The following is a 21450-nucleotide window of genomic DNA, read 5'->3' as shown; positions in this document are numbered from 1 at the left end:
TCAGGGCGCCACCACTTACCGCTCTGGGAGGCTCACGCCAATAAATGTAACAATTACAATATAATATATTACACTTGAGTTTATTCACTACACAGGAATACAGATTCGATGGTTATAATTGTTCACACAGAATAAATTTAGTGGTAAGGTATCCTTGATTAAATGTGTGTCGGTAAGTATACCGAACACACGAGAAAGTATTTAATAAAGTGAGATTAAAATTAACAATATTATAAACAATGACGGTATCACCAGTTTGGTTCACAAAATGACGATGAACGATTACTGGATTGCTTCCCCGCAACTGGGGTTGCTGGATCCGAGCCAGGTTGTGTATGCAGGTGTGTTTCTTTGTTCTACGGTAGTCAAGTACTTTCTTGGATCGCCTAGCCAGAGCACCTCGTTTCCGGCAGCGTCCACGTAGAAAAGTACTGCGGGATCTCGAAGGTGATAATAAGTTCACACTCCGCACCCTAACTGATGTACATGTAATGTATCAGTTATTAGGACCTACACGACAAGACAAAGTGGTGTTAACTTCCATTTAGATAAAGGTTGTGGACACAGTGTGGAGAATAAATTATGAAACACTTACCCTGGTTGAATAAAAATACACCAAGGAACTGTTAAATTGACTTTGGTAAATACGTAATAAAAGTTGCACTGCAGCTCGAAAGATGTTGATTGAAAAAGGCTTCGGACAAAGTGACTTGTCCTTTTATACGAACTGTCTTACGGTTCTCGAATGTTCCGCCTATAGTGCTGTGACAATCTCACCCTCGAACCACAGACAAGATAGCACGGTCACGCCATGCAGTGTCGAATAAGTGCACTAAGCAGTGTTTCATAATTATATATTTACCACACTGCCCCACGTATACGCTAGAGGGCGTCAATTTAAAAAAAAAAAAAATTTTAATTTTTCTAGCGTTACACGCTTTAGAAAAAGTTCGACGAAAATCAATGAATTTTCTGCAAACACAACCAGAAATACATATGTACATATTATGTTGATGTTGACCAGATCCGCACTAGCCTCGACACCATAGCTGACGATGTTCTACACTCAGCGGCAAAAGGCGCAGAATGATCCAGAATAAACTGTTGTAGAGAGGAGGTGGTCAGGACCTTCAGTATTGAGAAAACCGAAGCGAGAAAAAGAAGAACATATCGACGCCCCCGTGCAATAAATACTAGGAACAAACACAAGCTTGTTGTGCCGATGAGTAGGTTACATAAGATACGAAATTCATTCGGGTGTTTGTCTGTGCGCCTGTACAACAAAATCCCACAAGATGTTCAGAACCTACATACACATAGGTTTAAGAAAACGATTAAAGAACATCTGTGCAATAAAGCTTACTATAAAGTCAATGATTATCTAGAAGATTGCACAAAGTGGGAATGAGTTGCTCGCTCCGGGCATTTCAATATTGTGATAATTGTTATGTTATAATTACTTATTGTAAAAATGAATATTTAAATAAAATGTAATATTTAAAAAAAATTATCTAATATTTCAAAAAAAAAAAAAAGACATGCCCGCTGAGTTTCTTGCCAATTCTTCTCAGGACGGAGGCTAATTCTTGTGAATTGGCGGTAGTTCTTTTGACGTTCAATAAGTATGTACTTTCATTTATGTTGAATAAAACTTTTTTGATTTGATTTGATTTGATTTGAAATCGGTAATCGAAAAAAGCAAATTTTACAGGAAAAATGATTTACTGTTTTTCTTGAATAACTTTCTAACAACTGGGACTATTACGGTCATTGATACAGCAAATGAAAGCTAATTTTTTATGAAATACTATTTTGCCATATGATTTAAATTATATGCTTCCTGTTGGCTGCAATATGAAAATTATTTTTTACAGTATCGAGAAAAGTTTCATTGTTCTGTACCTAATAGTAACTTACGGAATTATTGTGGTAAATTTAAGAGCTTGTGTGAAAAGTGTTGAATTGTAACAACACGCTATTGACTTTTATAACGTTAATTATTATTATAGCTAGTGAACGTAATATATCGTAACCGAGTTATTATAGTAATTATTATTTTCTATATCCAAGAAATACCGTATAGATAAAATACAGTACTGAATAGAAAATTAAACAACAACTTTTTCATAATACCGTTCAAAACAAAAAGACCTTTAAAAAATAATAAATCAAGGTTTTTACTTGAAATAAATTTATAATCATGAATTTAATCATAAATATTATACATATTGTATTAAAACATATTTTATATTTAATTTAAATTTAAATTATATTTATGATATTTAAATACACTGTACACAAATTATAGCCATAATCTATACTAATATATAAATCTACAGTGGTTTTTACGGATGTTCCGCTATAACTACTGAACCATGCATCCGATCGACTTGAAACTTGGTATCCATGTAGAAAATACATGCGTTTAATGGATAGGCTAATATTTATATGAGTGTTGGACTCCCTACACCAGTTACGGGGGCGTTAATGATGAGAATCTTTGTGGGGGTGAGAAATAATGTTAATTTTAAATGCCCAGCGAAGCGGACGAGTACAGCTAGTCAACTATACAAATGGAATGTAAGAAACACTCATTGAAAATTGAATGAGATGAATAGTTGATTAAACAAAATCAATGCGAAATTCTAAATAAAAAGCAATAGAAACATACATTGAAATCAACAATTATCCTTGACATTTTTGTCTGTTGTTTCCGCATTTTCAGTAAATGCTAACGAATCATAAAAGGAATGATAAAATCGTGGGATAGCGCCACTTTTACATACACTCATTAGATATATGTGTAAAGCTTTGGTGATTAGAATGGGCTGGTGGTAGGCTTGTTGCAACTCAATATTATTACCTGGAACTGTAGGTGTAACATGTGTTCATTTACATCCTCGCTGTCTAATATTTAAAGTAGATTGTGGATTAGTATCAAGTTCGGGATATGCGTCTTCAAAATTGTATTTAAAAAAACAGTTTATTTTTCTGCAAATGTGTCGCTTTAACCCCCATTACATCCACCCAGTGAATTATCTCTCAATTTTTATCTCGCCACCAATTATTAGGTTGTTTATTGTCGTAGATATCGGATTGTTCAAATTCTTTATCACAATACTTTTCGCCAGTTACTTTAGAGTTCATAATAACGTCATATTTGACGTTGGTCGGGAGTTTATACCACTTTATTCTTTAAATTTGGAAAATGTGCAATAGGCTAAGAAAACAAGGCTGTAGAAAACAAGGGAAATAAGTATGCAAGAAGTACGAAAGGCTGTACAAGATATGAAGAATGGAAAATCTACTGGACCAGATGGTATCCCAATAGAAGTGTGGAAGTTTCTGAAAGTGGATGGATGAACGTGGCTGACTTTGTTCTTGAATAAATTGTTCCAAGAAGAGGCCATGCCTGACGAGTGGTGCAAAAGTTCACTTGTACCTGTATTTAAGAACAAAGGTGACATACAGGTATGCGACAATTATAGGGTAATAAAGCTCATGTCACATAGTACGAAAGCTTGGGAGAAAGTAATAGCGAGCAGAATGAGAGAAGAGAGTGAAGTATCACAGAATCAGTTCGGGTTCATGCACATGGTGTTTGTTGATTTGGAAAAAGCGTTTGATTGGGTTTTCCGTAAGGTTCTGTGGTGAAACATGAAAGTGAGAGGGGTGCCAGGGAAATACCAGCGGCTTATTCGAGCTACGCACGGTAGAACCAGTACGTACGTATGCTCCGCTGGCGATACCAACGAGTTCAGTGTGGTGGTAGGCTTACCCCAGGGATCATTTTTAAGCCCTTACCTGTTCATCCTAATAATGTATGCTCTAACAACGGACATACAGGAAGAGGCGCCTTGGTGTATGCTGTTTGTTAACGAAATTGTTCTCGTTGGAGAGGAAAGGCCTGAGGCATGGATGAGACTGGCAAAATAGAAAGAAAGGTTGGAAAACGTGGGTATGAAGATCAGTCGAACAAAAACCAAGCACATGTTTTGTGATTTTGGTGGTTCTTCAGACTTCACGCCAATCGCCTTAGATGGTGTATCCCTCCCAGTCTGCTCCGACTTCAAGTACCTCGGCTCTATACTCCAGAACGACGGAAACATAGACCGGAACGTAGCAAAACCGAATAAGCGCTGGTTGGGTGAAATTGCGACAGGTCTCTGTAACAGCATGCGATCGTAGAATGCCCTTTCAGCTCAAGGGAAAAATTTACAAATCGATCATTAGACCTGTCGTGCTGTATGGACCTGAATGCTGGGCGACGAAAGTAAAGCATGAAAGAGGAATGCATGCGACAGAGATGCGAATGTTGAGATGAATGTGTGGAGTGACAAGAATGGAGAAGATAAAGAACGAGTACATCAGAGGAAGTGTGAAAGTAGCCCCGGTAATCAACAAATTAAAGAGCGGACGGTTAGCGTGGTATGGACATGTGATGTGTAGAGAGGAGATGCATGTGACTAGAAGATGTATGGAAATGGTAGTGCAAGGTAGAGGGGGAAGAGGTCGACCGAAGAAGACATGGATGGAGTGTGTGAATGACGATATGGGAGAGAGAGGAGTTAGTATTTTTTTTTAGTGCTTAGATGGGTGGACGAGCTCACAGCCCACCTGGTGTTAAGTGATTACTGGAGCCCAAGGACATTCTCAACGTAAATGCGCCACCCACCTTGAGATATAAGTTCTAAGGTCGGTGAGATGACGGCTGATAGAAGAGAATGGAATAGAAAAATTAGCCGTGCCGACCCTACCTAGTGGGATAAGGTGGAAAAAATAATACATAAATACACTTATAAATAAATAGGTAAGTAAATATTAATAAATAAGAGCACCGATTTACATGTCATTTGCCGTCAAATCCAAATTGCGACTGTTTATTACAAATTATCGGATGATAAAGTAAACATAATATTGAATATTAAAAAAATTAAAATAAAGGAAAATTATAATAAAAATTCACAATATGTATTACGACCCATAGATTACGAGTCACCCCCGATTACTCTCTTTAGTCAATCCATACCCTGGGCCAGGAAGGTCAAGTACCTGGGCGTTACCCTGGATGCATCGATGACATTCCGCCCGCATATAAAATCAGTCCGTGACCGTGCCGCGTTTATTCTCGGTAGACTCTACCCCATGATCTGTAAGCGGAGTAAAATGTCCCTTCGGAACAAGGTGACACTTTACAAAACTTGCATAAGGCCCGTCATGACCTACGCGAGTGTGGTGTTCGCTCACGCGGCCCGCACACACATAGACACCCTTCAATCTCTACAATCCCGCTTTTGCAGGTTAGCTGTCGGAGCTCCGTGGTTCGTGAGGAACGTTGACCTACACGACGACCTGGGCCTCGAATCTATACAGAAATACATGAAGTCAGCGTCGGAACGATACTTCGATAAGGCTATGCGTCATGATAATCGCCTTATCGTTGCCGCCGCTGACTACTCCCCGAATCCTGATCATGCAGGAGCCAGTCACCGTCGACACCCTAGACACGTCCTTACGGATCCATCAGATCCAATCACCTTTGCACTAGACGCCTTCAGCTCTAGGAGCAGGCTTAGGGACCTCGGTAACCGTACTCGTCGAACTCGACAAAGAGTTCGCCGTGCAACCTAACCCATGAATCAGCTCGCTGAGTTTCTCGCCGGATCTTCTCAGTGGGTCGCGATTCCGATCCGGTAGTAGATTCATTCGCGAAGCAGCTACTCTTGAGTTGTTAGGTCTCCTTCGGAGGCGCTCGGGTAGCTGTTAGCAAATCCCATCCCTCCTGGCTGAGCCTTTGCTCGCCCACCTGTCCTGGTGAAACTGGAAAGGCCTCCGGGCCACCAGTAATACTTCAATCATAAAAAAATAATAAAAGATTACGATTTTAACATAACAGCATAGTCCTTTAGCACATTACCGACTTATTGCACGGGGGCGTCGATATGTTGTATCAGTTTTATTATTATTGTGCAGTTGTGTAAATAATTTTTACTGTAGGTTTTTCTTAAATACATAGTAAATTAATTGTATGTAGGAACAGTAATTTTTAATAACGTTACGTACTTAAGAAATGTTCACGATTGAATTTTACGGCGAAGGAATAACATCGTGTAATAAAAATCAAACCCGAGTACAGTTTTCGTGACAAAAGGGTGGTAGGACGTTTGGTGAGTCCGCAAGAGTAGGTACAACCACCCCGCCTATTTCTGCCGTGAAGCAGTAATGCGTTTCGGTTTGAAGGGTGGGGCAGCCGTTGTACCATTCCGAGCAACCATCAACTAAGACTTCGCTGTCCTGGACATTATCGTAGTCCCAAAGGAACCCTTCCTTAAACAGAAACCTTTGGGTATCCAGAAAACACCTACCTTTGTGCCAGTGGGTTTTCTTGTAAAGGGATACTTAGGGAGGGGTATACATATTTACGGTTCAGGAGTTTAGGGTTATTATTTATTCCTTTGCTTGATTCACGAACACGTTTCCAAACAATTTTTAAGCGTTTACGCGCTGGGGTTCGGGACAAATAAAATTCTACCGAAGTATAAATTATACCTATATTGACACTTAGACCGCTTAGAAAGCAGTCTAAAATTCTCAATTTCCTTCTTCCGCTTCAGTTCAGGTGACCCGTTCGCTGTTTCGCTTCGAGTAGATCCGATTACTGACTGCGTACCATCTCTGCAACGCTTTTATAGTCGATACGACATCCATAGTTTTATCGAGAACATTCTGGGCAAGTCGAGTGGGTTCGATGTGTGTTTCTGCTATCTGACAATAGATGCCGTTGTACTTCTGGATTTTACTAGTAACTTGTATATTCATTTCTGCTATTTGACAGTAGATGGCGTTGTACTTCTCGAGCGTTCTCGATATTACGAGTTCTTTTGATATTCGTTTCTGCTATTCGACGATAGGTGGCATTGCTTTTACCGGCGTAATATTATTTCAGAAGTTACGAATATTTTACAGTTTTCTTAGTATTCGTCCGTCAGTTATTTATGTCTCACGAAAACCAGAGATCATACTACCTATATTGTAAATTATGATTGTCTTTTTTTCTCATTCATCAGTAATTTCAAGTAGCAGAGATTCGCCTGCTCCGACGACGGTAAAATTGAGTTTTATTTACATTTTAGAACCTTCGTCGGATTTCGCGCATCGTGGATTTTATTAGTACTCCTTTGACGATTTAATTTCAGGTTGATTATTTTATAGCTTCCCAGAGAACTAAAGTGATACTCACCTCAATTTGTATAATAGAAATAATATGGACTATTATAAAATTATGTATCGACATTTACGTTCGTTTGACAATAAACTAACAGTTAATAGTGTATTGAGATCCGGAAATTTGCTGGACTTAGATTTTCATCTTCACGACAAGAGTTTCTCAGGTGTTAGATAAGCTGCCGCCGTCTTCTCTATTCAGTTCTTCACTAGTTAATTTTTTATTATTTCAATGATATCGAATCATCATCATCATTCTCCTAGTCACCTGGGGTCGGTGCAACATGTTTTCTCCTTCCATACTTCTCTATCATATACCATTTCTTCGCTCACTCCCCTTTTACACATATTGTCTTTCACGAAATCCATCCATTTCTTCTTAGGTCTAACTCTTCCTCTATATCCTTCCACATTCAAAGTTAACACTCTCTTACCAACCTAATTTTCATTTCGTCTCATTACATGCCCATACCAGCCCAAACGCGCACTTCTCAGCTTCACTGTCACAGGTGCCACTTTCAGACTTCCTCTACTGCACACATCCATTGGAACATTCGCATCTCTGCTACATGCAATCGCTGCATTCAATGATATCGAATATGTACCAATATTTTACTAAAATATTCCGAATTTTGTAGATCCACATAGACGTTTTGGTTGATATAAGTATACCCGGCGACGATGTCCTAAAAGCTACGACAATATCAATCTTAATAGTCCCTTCTGACTTTCAAATATTTATTACAATTCTGTAATTTAGTTCTCCTCCATTGCCTTTAATTCAGCATTTAATTCGATTCCTTCATCGCAGTCCTCGATAGCGTATCCCCTAACTTCATTTTCAACGTCTAATAGAGTTTTATCTTTTGTTTCTGGCAGCATTATGTAAGACACAAGCATGCTGTATAAGAGAATCATTGCGTGTAAGCAAAATGCTCCATCGACCCCCACGTAAAAAAACAAATATAAAGCGGATTTGATGTTTGCAAAGACGAAAAATGAAAAAATTGCACTGCTGATCATTCCACATAAGCCCTTGTGTTCTATGGGGTATATTTCACTTCCGATTATAAAAGGTAATGGCCACGAGCCAGCTCCTACGGTGAAAATTTGAAAATGATGTAAAATAATAGCGAAGGCCAAGTTCTTAGATGGAAGAAAGTCATGTTTTCTGGCGTAAATATAGCCGGCTACACTTAAATTTGCCAATATATTCAAACCTACAAATATTACAAGCATGAGGCGCCGTTTAAATTTTGATACAATGTAAATTGCTGATACCATTGAAATAACTTTCAAAATATCCAAAGATGTTATTACTTTGAACATGTAAACGTCTGTGCCATATAATGCTTTGTGAATGTCCAGCGCGTACATGTCTTGGATGAGAGCACCACATGATTGAGTAATAGCATTCAAGTGCACCCCAATTATAACTGGATTACGAAATTCTCTCTTTTTGAAAACCGTGAAGATGTATGCAATTTTTTTCTTAATTAAATTTGGTACACTATTCTTTCCGTTTCTCTTAATTTCTTTAACAATCATGGCAGTTTTAATCATTGTTTCAAGTTCTTCGTCCTCGTTTGTTCCCCTCAGCCAGCGGAAAACCTTCCTGCATTCATTGTAACGTCCTTTAGTCACCAGAAAAGTTGGGGACTCAGGCGAGAGCACAGCCATTATTAATCCGGGTAAAGAGAAAAATATCAATATTTTTGAAATTTCATGCCAGTTGTAAAATATAGCAAAGGCATGCGGAATGAGTCCTCCGAATAGCACTGCTATTGGTATAGTAGCGACGAAGGCTCCCCGGTATTTGGGACTGCAGTTTTCGGCAATTAATATTCCGCCCACATTAGAGCTGAGACCTACCGACATTCCTTGAAAAATTTTTCCTGTCAACAAGACAGGGAATGATGAAGCGCAGATCAAAGATATCCATCCGCAAAGCATCAGCGCTGAACTTATTACAATGGCTGGCTTTCTCCCTATCGTTTCCATTATTATTGAACTTCCGACCGCGCCAATAAATATCGTTAATCCGGCGAGAGACGCTGAAATTGAATATGCAAATTTAATTAATCACCTTAAATAAAATGCCTCGGAGTATATTTGAAATGAATTCAGTGACTTTAACTTATTTAATTCGGTAACTCAAAAATACAATGAAGAAATCATACCTAACCATGATTCAGAATCCATATCCAAGGGTATCTCTTGTGTCTTCCTAAGTTCTGAGAACAGCGAAGCGTTGAAACCGACTGTTAATCCACATGAGATCATATTCAAAGTAACACTTGAAACGGCAAAGCACTGAAAATTAAAAGATAACAATGTTACACCTTCTTTACGTTTATCACTGACCCTTCATGGACACTAAAAGGACTCTGAGGGCATTTTAATGAGTTTTGTAGTGGTCCCTGGACAGTGTGGATTTAACCTTTAGAAAATGGCTTGCAAATTGGTGATGACGCTGTTGGCCTATTTGATTAGAATCCAGGGCTTTTTATACCAGGACCTTCTTCCAGTCCGTAATTTTCTTTTTTTTTGGTCAGGAGAAAATCGCAGACTCCCACTCTCCACTGGGGATGGCGGGCGAAACAAACCTCGCTTGAAACAGAACTCATGAATAGGCAAAGGGGGGAAAGTGAAGCGTTTAGTGCGGAGCACATCTCTCCCATCGCCCTCCCCCAGTCCGTATATATTTATGGATTAAAAAAAAAAAACAGTTTGTTCTAATACATTTTGCCATAATTTATTTTAAACATAAAGTGTTAGGCAAGACAAAAAGCACAATTTTTAGATTTTTTTGCTTTTTTAAATTGTACAATAATTATGAAAATTATTGGGTTTCAAAAAAAAAAAAAACGAACAGAGATTGGGGTTATGGGAGAGTTGGATGCAGATGGTATTTTCGACGCAATTTCAATGCGTATCTGACGAACGCAAGTGTCCATTTCGTCTGCTCCTTATCTATATATTAATAGGTGAAATAAAAACTTTGTACCATTTTTTACGAAAATTGCGTGGACGAAGGGTTATGAAATTTCTCACACTTATAGAGAGTACAAAGAAGTGCAGAATGTTAACAATTTTTAAAATTATGCATAAAAAATACATTAAATCACTAAAAAAAACACATTACACACACTAACATGTACTTGACAACCACACGCATGCATACTATTTGTTTATTGTCAAGCTTTTCTTATTGCTTATAGTCTGTGGTCAAATTGAGAATAGATTAAATATTGTTTGTCTTTATTAATATTTGACTAATGTGTAGTCTTGGCTAAATCTGCGATTAAAGAAGTATAATAATAGTCTTTGACAATAGAATCATAATAGTGTACAAACTTATAATTTCAATTAATTATAGTCGAATATCGACTACCAGTGGACTACTAGTAACTAATAAAATCTCTGATCATTAGTTTTACCTGTTTCAAGAACGGCGTGATCCATCGTCCAGTAGCAGACATTATCGAGAAACGATTATCACTCCGATTGAGCACCGTTAAACACCAAACTTGCCACGTCTAGTCAGTTAAATGTTTAGCAGTTCTATTTTGATCTGGAGCAGTTGTGCAAATAATCATCTGTAAACAAATATATGCATATTGCATACACACACATTACACAAGTCTTACTTTGAACAGAATACTAGATGTGTCGCGATTCCAAATTAAACAACTTTATTGCAATACACAATGTTAGTGGATTGTTACATAAAGTATTAGATTAACGTTTATTAATATTTAATAAAGTGAGTTTAATTCACACTTCAACTTTAAACTAGATGATGAGGCTTTTTTTTGATAGCGCCGTCTTGTTGTTTCTTTAAAGCGGTTAGTTGCCCTCAATTAAGAAAAATAGTATTATTATTCGCCAATAGATGTCGGGAAGAGTTGATTATTGAAAACACGAATAAAACAACATTTTCTGAAAATAAACCGTAGCTAGATCGATTTATCGCCCCCAAAATCCCCTGTTTACTAAATTTTATGAAAATCGTTGGAGCCGTTTCCGAGAATCAGGTTATATATAGTTATTTCGTCTGTGCGTGTTATTGTAACTGAACTTCTCCTAAGCGGCTCGACTGATTTAAATGAAATTTTTTGTGTACCTTCAGGAGGATTCGAGAATGGTTTAGATTTACAAATCATCCCGGCAGATGGCGCTGCAGTCGGTATCTAGGTTATTTATATTTCCTAGAAATAATTTATATGGCAAAACAACGTTTGCCGGACCAGCTAGTATTAAGTAAAGGACAATGCCCAAAAGTGGGCCAACTTCATGTCAAAACTATTTGTATTTGAAAAACTATGCCTTATTTTTTCACGTTGTTTAGTTTATGTATCAACATTTCTTTCAACCTGGTATTGTTTTACAAAAAAATAAATTACTTATTTGATAACATCCCAAAACTGAGTGCCATAGTTTTTAAATTCGCCAATAGGCAAAGGGCTTAGCCCATAAAGCCTTATAGTAAACCTTTAAGCTGCCAAACGAAAGAGTTGTCTGTGACTTGAACAACAAATTAAAAAAAAATAGCTAATGGTTATAATTCACAGACTTTTTAGTTTATTTTTGTTCAATACAATATTTATATATATTTATATTATATATATAATTATTACTTAAAACCATGATTTATTTCATATTTTTAGGTATTATTGATCCCATTAGTAAAAATCTCAATGGCCTACCATTACTCTATTCTTAATATATATGATCAGAGAGTTTTGGCAGCAACTCGAGTGAAGCGTCACTTGAAGTTTTATTTTAATATTTTTTTTAATAGTTTATTGTGATGTATAATATATAAATTGGGTATTGTTTTGTGTATTAAACGTCAATAATCGTGAACAACGATTGAGACATTGGAATAAAACTGTGGCTAACATAGCAGTGACTGTTTTTTTTTTTTCAAGATTCAATAGGTTTGCGGAAATTCACGCTCACTCAATGTGCTATTCATCGAGTTGACGTCAAAACTCCCAAAAAGCAATAACAAGAGATACACCAGCTTTTTATTGAAAAAAAAAAATATATATATAACTACGAAAGACTAGCCTGTATAGGCTACGCTCTTTGCCTGCTTATTGGCGAATTTAAAAACAACAACAACAATGTCGTTGCCGGCTTCCGGATTTTCATTTCATTTTATTATTATTATGAGGATATAATAATAATAAAATGTACGTAAGGGCTTATTTCTAGCAACATTAACCACAATTAAATTATTTAATACTGTAAATAATGATGAGAGCGATTATTGATTTCGAAGAAAACAATTAACAACTTAATTTTAGCTGCAGAAAAAAACAGATTTCTCTTAAACCTGGGTGAGAATATAAAAATCGTTTTATTAATATGAAACGATATTTCTTTGTCTATCAAATTAACTTAAAACCATCATGACCCGACAACTTTTTTAGGGGCCCAAACACCCTAAGAAAATGGGCATTGTCCTTTAGTCCTTGCAAGTGATATTAGTTAAGTGTGTCCAGTGGTAGATTCAGCGAAGTAGCTGGGGTGGCAGATGCTCTTGCTGGGGCTAGTGTTAGCAAATATCTTCACGCAGCTCGAGCCCGTGTGCTCACCTATCCATCAGCGCGTAGCTAATCATATAAAATGACATTTAACATTGATAAATCACAGGAGCGCAGAAAACGTACAGGAAAATGGTAGGAAAAATACAACATTATATTCGTTCGTTACGATGGAATAGAGTACAATTGTTTTTACAACATCAAACGCAAGCCCCTCTTTCTAAATGCCAGTCAAGTTGCAGTTTGACGAGTAAAACGAAACAATATTATAGTTTCATAGCCTACGAATAAATAATAAGTCTATTTATTCGTAGTTCATAGCTCAAACGAAGTCGTCGCCGCGTCGGTTGACTAAAGCCTTGTTCGGACTAGGCGAGTATTTTAGTCGAGTACCGAGTAAATTTAGTGGCTAAACTACTCGCCCAAAAAAATAGAACAAAATGGATTGACTTGACTAAATTATTTACTAACTTACTCCACAACACTTTTGGTGCTCAGACACATTTAGCTACTAAATTACTCGGTACTCGACTAAAATACTCGCCTAGTCCGAACAAGGCTTAAAGGATAAGACGTCCGGTGCATTCGTGTTGAGCGACGCACCGGTGTTCGAATCCCAGGCGGGGGTACCAATTTTTCTAATGAAATACGTATTTAACAAATGTTCATAACGTAGTATTCCGACTAATGCAACAGATAAGAATGCTAGTTGATGAAATCGCTAGTCATATTCGTATATAAAGAAATAATAATCGAAATCGCACGCTTTTTTCTTGGAAACAGCAATACTAGGTATAAAAAAAAAAACATAATCATATACTGAACGCTTATTCTGGTTAGTGATAACGATCTCTGTGCTCATATGCAACTTGCACAGGAGTGACCTTAACTCCCGAGGTATCTAAGATTATCCGACGTTGTCGACAGCCCAACAAGGCTGATGCGCTGAGATATTGTCTCTATACAAAAAATTTATGTGCCTCTTATAACGTCCGACTAAAATTAGACAACTCTCAGCCGACGTCGCCCTAAACACGTCATTACGGATCCTCCCGATCTATTAATGGTGCTTTTAGGTACTTCAAGCACCGGTCACCGTCCTCGCCAAACCCATCGCTTGCGTCGAAGGGCTCGACGAGTAAATTAACCCAGAGACAGCCCACTGAGTTTCTCGCCGGATCTTCTCAGTGGGTCGCGTTTCCAATCCAGTGGTAGATTCTGCGAAGCACTGCTTTTACTAGGGCCAGTGTTAGCAACTCCCAGTTTGAGCTCCATGAGCTCACCTACACGTTAAGAAGCTGAAATAGCCCCTCAAGGCTATCAGCATAGGTAGGGAAAAAAAGACGACTCTTGTAGAAAGCTAAAAGAATGAAAAATGTTAAGCAATCCCGCATTCAGCACGCTCAAGCTCCTCTCCCGTAAATGAGATTAATCAAAATGCATAAGTTTTAATATGAAATCATTTATTACACAATAATGAGATGTGGCAGCCAAACGGTACTTACATTTACTTTACATTTTCTTTTTTCTCGTTATTAATTTTAATGTGCTATTGAACAGTAATAGTAATTGATGAATGATACAATAATAGTTCAGAAACAGAAAAAAAGGAAGAGACTTTTCGCAAAATCATCAAACTATTAAGACGAGGTTAATGTTGATATTTGTGTTCGCGAGCGTGTGATAGCGAGGAATTTAGTGTTTGGATGGGTTGCCAATTTTCGATCAATTTTCAACTCATGGTGGAATGAAAAAAAAAAGGGCATTCCACACCTACACCTGCCAGTAATTTTGTTCACGTGTCTTTTGAACGTAAATTAATGATTTCCGAAATACACAACGATATCTATTTACAAATTTAAATTTTACTTATTAATAAACATTGCATAGCCGAATCATTGCAAATTTGAGAAATACTTGTTTTAACTGTAGCTCATGTTTGATGAAAGTAAAAAATTACAGTATATGATTTTTACGTAATCGATTTAAAAAAAAAGGTGGGTCGAATAAATTTCGCTTGACTTTCTCATAGTTCAGCGTCTTTTAATTTCAAAGTTTCATCACGACGAGCTATAGAATATCCTCTGAGTTTATCTTCTATTTCTTGAAGAGTCTTATCTTTAGTTTCCGGTACCATATAATAAAACACGACCAGGCTATAAAACAGCAGCGCTGCATAGGCACAAAACGTTCCATCTACACCAATCAGAGAGAATAGATACGTCGCGGACTTGATGTTTAAAAACATGTAAATCGAAAAAAATGCACCACAAATCATCCCACACAAACCCCTATTTTGCATTGGATATAATTCATTACTAATTATTGCGGTTAAAGAAGTACCGCCAGCTCCGCTGGTGAACATATGGAAATGTTGCAAAAAGATCACAATAGATATATGGTCAAAAGGTAGAAGATTGTAACGCCTAGCGTATATGTATCCGGCCTCACACAGCAACGATAGTATATTCAGTCCTACAATTGTGAGGTAGAGTGGACGCCTTCTTATTCTAGACGTTAAATAAATTGTTAAAAAAGTAGCGAATATTTTTTGCAAATCCAACGATGCAATTACTCTAAACATGTAAATATCCGTACCATATAATGCTGTGTGAATGTCCATAGGGTACGAATCATGGATAATACCACCAGAGAATTGATTAATAACATTTAAATGTACCACTATAAAGATTGGAATGTAAAATTCACGCTTTTTGAATGACGTGACAAAGTACGTTAAATTTTGCTTAATTAGTTTTGATAAGTTATTTTTACAACTTTTCTTGGCTTCTTTAACGATCATATCGGCTTCGATCATTTTCTCCAGTTCGTCATCATCCTCTGAACCCCTCAGCCAGCGAAAAACCTTTCTGCATTCATCGTAACGTCCTTTAGTTGCCAGAAAAGTCGGTGATTCCGGTGTAAATACAGCAATTATCAATCCGGGTAAAGAACAAAACAAAAGGATTATCGCAATTTGAAACCAGTTGTAAAACAAACCAAGTGAATGTGAAGATAAAACACCAACTAACAACGCAGCAGGTATTGTTGCTATAAGAGATCCACGGTATTTGGGACTGCTGTATTCTGCAATTAAAATACCGCCCATTGTGGTCCCAAGACCGATAGACATTCCTTGAAATATCTTTGCTAATAGTAAGGCAGGAAATGATGAGGCCAAACTGAATCCTATCCAACCGCTGACCATGAGGGTTGAGCTGATGAGAAGTGCAGGTCTTCTGCCAATTGTGTCTATGATTATTGAGGTGGAGAAACATCCTATTAGTGTAGTTATTCCGATCAGTGATGCTGAAAGAAAACATTTCGACATTAGAATTGTAGTCAAAGTACAATTACAATACATTTTTTTATTATTGCTTATATGGAGGGATGCCCACCTGGTGTTAAGTGGTTACTGCAGCTCATAGACATCTACAACGTAAATGCGCCACCCACCTCGAGATATAAGTTCGAAGATCTCAGTATAGTTAGAACGGCTACCCCACCCTTCGAACCGAAATGCATTACTGCTTCACGGCGGAAATAGGCGGGGTGGTGGTACCTACCTACCCGTGCGGACTCCCAAGAGGTCCTACCACCAGTGATTACGCAAATTATACTTGTGCGGGTTTGATTTTTTTATTACACGATGTTATTCCTTCACCGTGGAAGTCAATCGTGAACATTTGTTGAGTACATATTTCATTAGAAAAATTGCTACCCGCCTGCGGGATTCGAACACCGGTGCATTGCTACATACGAATGCACCGGACGTCTTATCCTTTAGACCACAACGACTTCACTATATATTATCATAATATTATATAATAATATCATAATATTATGGTATTGTCTATGTCTAGTGATCTTTTATAAATAAACATGTATGTCTCAGAATTATTTGCATATCACTTTGGGACTGCTATATAAATTTCCCATACCCAACCATGACTCTGAATCCCTGTCCAAGGGTATCTCTCGACTCTTCCTCAAGTCTGAGAACAGTGATGCGTTAAATCCGAAAACCATACCGTATGACATTACGTTGAGAGCCACACTCGATACCGCAAAGCACTGAAAATAAAGTTGTATTATAATAATATATATGATCATAGGCAGCGACTAAGTCGAGGTAAGAACATGTCAGAACAGATTCCACTACCTTGTTAGTTTGAAGCTTAGCTACCTCTTTTTTACGATTTAAGAGTTACTGGTGGCTCGAAGGACTTTCTAGTTTCACCAGGCCAAATAGACGAGTGCGAGCTCAGTCGAGACCTGGACCATTGGACCATGGGGTCTAGGGTAGTTAAAGAACTCGGAACAAAATCATCTTACAAGAAATCCAAAACTTAGTTTTGATATTTTTTAAGAGTTAAAAAAATATATTAGCATCTGAGAACTTCGTACGTTATAGGATCTACATATTTTATAATGCTCCACAATAATTAGTCTACGATAGTTAAATAACTTTAATTTTTTCGATCTGGGCTATCTGTTGTTACGTCGTTGTGTGTTTCCAATGGCCATAACACAGAAGAAAATCTTAAATTTAGGCAGTGTTTTATTTGGAAATCAATAATATAAGCGTCTATTCAATATGTTAGAGAGAGGTACAACAAAAACTAAAGTGCAGACAGTGAACACTCATTCAAAGAAATAACAAATCTAACAATCATAATTTAATTATACAGTAAACTAAAAACAAACACCTAGACATCTATCATCATCTAAGTCGGAACAAAATCATTCTACAAGAAATCCAAAAGTGCCTTTTGATATAATAATCTATATGAGATAAAAATATTATTAGATCAGCTAGGATCATTCCAGGATCTACATATTATTATAAATGCTCCACAATTCATTGGAGCCGTCAATAGTTGGAAGGTTTGTTAGGAGCGAGCGGAAATACATTGACGTGAAAGTTTGTTGAGATGATAACAGGATTCATTATGATTATTTAATGTTGTGTAATACAAACTTTTCACATGATCGAAGGTGTAGTCATGACAGGAATAAGTATAACAGATGTTTAAAAAAATGCACGTAATGCCTTTCCCGTCTCTGAATATTTATTTGATACCGAGGACTCTCCGAGCGAAAGAGCTACATGATACGGAACGAACTCAAGAATGGGATTAGAGAAGAATAGTCGACGGCTTTTTGGAGTGCTCTGAGGAATTTTTCGAGATGATACCAGCATCTCGTTTTTATCATCGCACCGCCCGTCACCGGAGTAGAGTTCATCCATACTACCTGGAGCCACTGCGGTCATCCACAGTGCGTTTCCAGAGATCATTTTTGCCACGTACCATCCGGCTATGGAATGAGCTCCCCTCCACGGTGTTTCCCGAGCGCTGTGACATGTCCTTCTTCAAACGAGGCTTGTGGAGAGTAATAAGCGGTAGGCAGCGGCTTGGCTCTGCCCCTGGCATTGCTGAAGTCCATGGGCGACGGTAACCACTCACCATCAGGTGGGCCGTATGCCCGTCTGCCTACAAAGGCAATAAAAAAAAATATACTTTACCAAATTTAAATACGAAACGTCACATCGGTTATAACATAACGACACCATTGGTTATATCTCATTCAAAACTTCATTAAAACGAGAATTAAAAATCATTCTCGACTCTAAATAAATACCCAAACCAGAAACAACGTAGTGCAACTTTTCGAGGTTTGTCTTCTATAATAGTCATGCAAATTATTAGGTCTTTGAGAGATAAAGTTATATTAGTAGGTAGGTACCTGAGAATTGGTTTAATTCAACTTGACCAGATAAAAAAAAACTGAGTTTGTCCATCCAGTCATATTTGAACTAAGGTCATGCATGGTTCTGTTACAAACTATGTATTTCAAACATATATTTTTCTCTACCTATTCGTAGGTATCTAAATGGGTTATTCCAGCTTTTCGCGGACGGATTGGTGAGCTCACGGGCTCAACTTGAGATAATTTGCTAACACTATCCCTAGCAAGAGCAGTGCCACGCAGAAACTACCGCCCGATCGGAATCGCGACCCACTGAGTCATGCGGCGAGCAACTTAATGGGTTAAACACAAGCTTGTCAGATCCCGTAGTGACCCTGTGCCCTGGGGTCAGATCGCGGATATGCTAGCGCGGAGAGTTTTATTATGAATCTAATAACTTTTACAAACGAGACAGCGGAAAAAGAAGAAGTAGGTAAGCACGTAGAACAAAGGCTCCGACTGAAACTTACCTGCTTCAAGAACGGTGCTATCCATTGCTTACTTCGGCACATTTTCACAGAATGATACAAAAGAAGCCTCGATACAGTCTATATTCTTCGATGTGGTTTTACTTTTGAACTGCATGTAAATGCTCAGAGAATTCATTTGTAATTATAATTTCATTATCATCGAATTAATTAAGATACATTTTTTTTTTGTTTTTTGTTTTCGTGTAGAGGGCCGAACCTCCTACGAGGTCCCCGCGCAAAAGGGGCGCGCGGGGTATGTGAGACTCAACGGTCTGCATGGTGTTGTGAGCAGACCACGGGCCCAAGTTTTGAGTTTTTTCATCGCTAAGTAAGAATTAATTATTTATCGGTATAGTATCTGTATGTACGAGTAACATCACTGTGCTTATACAATAATGTGGAAACAACAAAATTATTTCAGGGACATATACCTTTCTGTCGTATCTATTATATTTTCCTATGAAGACCTTATTAGGACCTTTGATACATAAAATCACAAATCAGCGAACCAACTGCTGTGTATATTATACCCAGCACGCGTCAGTTCAAGTTATTGCCATAAGAAAAAATATTCTATGTGGTTAGCCCAGGTTATAAATTAGTTTGTGCAATATTTCATTTTAACCTTACCCTTAGCGAAGTTCATGCTATACAAGCTAAAGTGTAGATGTATGTGTGTTTCGTGTACCATATGACAAACAAGAAAAGTAACCGGCTATCGAATGTAGAAAGCATTAATTTATACCCAATCTTGTGTCGCAAGATCTGCTGGCATGAAATATAATAATAAATTTAAAAATTGAATTAAAACGAAAATTTCCATGTATGCAACTCTTTTTTTATTTTTTTATTGCTTAGATGGGTGGGCGAGCTCACAGCCCACCTGGTGTTAAGTGGTTACTGGAGCCCATAGACATCTACAACGTAGACGCGCCACCCACCTTGAGATACAAGTTCTAAAGTCTCAGTATAGTTACAACGGCTGCCCCACCCTTCAAACCGAAACGCATTACTGCTTCACGGCAGAAATAGGCAGTTCGGTGGTACCTATCCGCGCGGACTCACAAGTGGTCCTACCACCAGTAAAGAGTATCTAATGGACGCGAGTGTCCATATTGTTTGCTCGTTATCTATACTAATATTATAAAGAGGAAAGATTTGTTTGTTTGTTTGTATTGAATAGGCTCCGAAACTACTGAACCGATTTGAAAAATTATTTCACTCTTTGGAAGCTACACTATTCCCGAGTGATATAGGCTATAATCTTTTTTGAAAAAAATTAGGGATCCTTACTAAAATTCCAATAATGTAACCCAAGGTGTAAAAAAATTACCTAAAATATTATTTACGTCGCGTTCCCTGCGAAAACTATTGATGATAGAATAAAAGAATGTACTACGACTCTGTAGAACACATTATTATTTAGAAAAAGTGTAAAGTGTCGTGACAGCTTAGTTCTAACTATTATAGTTATGCCGCAATAAGTGTTCTTTTATTTAAAAAAATAAAACAACGTCAAATATCGTTGAAATTTTTGTTAAAGACCCGAGCGGAGCCGGAGCGGGCCGCTAGTAACTAATAAAAACTCTGATCATCAGTTTTACCTGTTTCAAGAACGGCGTGGTCCATCGTCCAGTACCAGACATTATCGAGAAACGATTATCACTTCGACTGAGCACCTCTAACCACCAAACTTATCACGTCTAGCCAGTTAAATGTTGAGCAGTTATGTGTTTTACTCCGGAGCAGTTGTGCAAATAATCATCAGCAAACAAATAGATGCATAAACACGGAACTCGATATCTATTTTCAAATAAGTACTAGATGTGTTGCGATTCCAAGAAATTTAAAGAATTTCTTAAAAAAACTATACTGAAAATGGAACACATTCCCTTTATGTTGTGATTTATTAATCATACTTATTTGTTGAGACAAAATTATGATTCTATTGCAATGAATGCATGGTGTTAGTAGATCGTTTGAAGTATTTCACTAACGTTCATAAAATATCAACGGGCTTCTTAAAATATCAAAATATTGCAAAGATAAAATGTCTTTTAAACTAAACTAGAGGTCCCGCAGTAGTCGAAATTCGACTATAATTAATTGGAATTGTAAGTTTGTACACTATTATGATTGTATTTTATACTTCTCTATTCACAAATTTCGCCAAGACTACACTATAAAAATATTAACAAAGACAAACAATATTTAATCTATTCTCAATTTGACAACAGACGTCAAGAACAAAAGGTTGACAATAAATAGTATGCATGCGTGTGTGCGTCAAATACATGGTATGTAGTGTGTGTAATGTGTGGAAAATTTCATACTCCTCCGTCTGTGCAATTTTCGTAAAAAGGGATACAAAGTTTTTGTTTCACGTATTAATATATAGATGATCTTTCACCCCTCGATATACATGTGCTCTGAGGAATTGTTTGAGATGA

General features: G+C 37.4%; 1 protein-coding gene across 4 annotated transcripts; it reads right to left on the bottom strand.

Moving 5' to 3' along the window:
* Positions 1-6850: 6850 nt before the first annotated feature.
* Positions 6851-20765, bottom strand: LOC110384696 (uncharacterized). Of its 4 annotated transcripts, XM_021347903.3 has the most exons (4): positions 20605-20763; positions 10665-10823; positions 9405-9537; positions 6851-9278 (listed from the first exon to the last, which is right to left on the bottom strand). In XM_021347903.3, exons 2-4 carry the CDS (start codon positions 10704-10706, stop codon positions 7981-7983), a joined length of 1473 nt encoding a protein of 490 aa, XP_021203578.1. In that variant the 5' UTR covers positions 10707-10823; positions 20605-20763; the 3' UTR covers positions 6851-7980. The 4 variants fall into 4 exon arrangements, with proteins under 4 accessions (XP_021203578.1, XP_062532655.1, XP_062532656.1 ...); XM_062676671.1 differs by lacking the exon at positions 10665-10823 and having other exon boundaries at positions 20605-20722; XM_062676672.1 differs by lacking the exons at positions 10665-10823; positions 20605-20763 and adding an exon at positions 10232-10378.
* Positions 20766-21450: the final 685 nt, after the last annotated feature.

The sequence above is a fragment of the Bombyx mori genome, chromosome 27 (assembly GCF_030269925.1).
Source record: "Bombyx mori chromosome 27, ASM3026992v2".
In the NCBI taxonomy this organism is placed as follows: Eukaryota; Metazoa; Arthropoda; class Insecta; order Lepidoptera; family Bombycidae; genus Bombyx; species Bombyx mori.
The sequence above is the reverse complement of the archived record's forward strand: the minus strand, read 5'-3'. Positions and strand labels throughout refer to the sequence as shown.

Coding starts and splice junctions, on each gene's coding strand:
- LOC110384696 (XM_021347903.3), bottom strand. CDS start 10,706: ATGTCTGCTACTGGACGATGGATCACGCCGTTCTTGAAACAG. Junction 9,538..10,664: donor TCACGCCGTTCTTGAAACAG/GTAAAACTAATG, acceptor TTTAATTTTCAG/TGCTTTGCCGTTTCAAGTGT. Junction 9,279..9,404: donor GGATTCTGAATCATGGTTAG/GTATGATTTCTT, acceptor ATTCAATTTCAG/CGTCTCTCGCCGGATTAACG.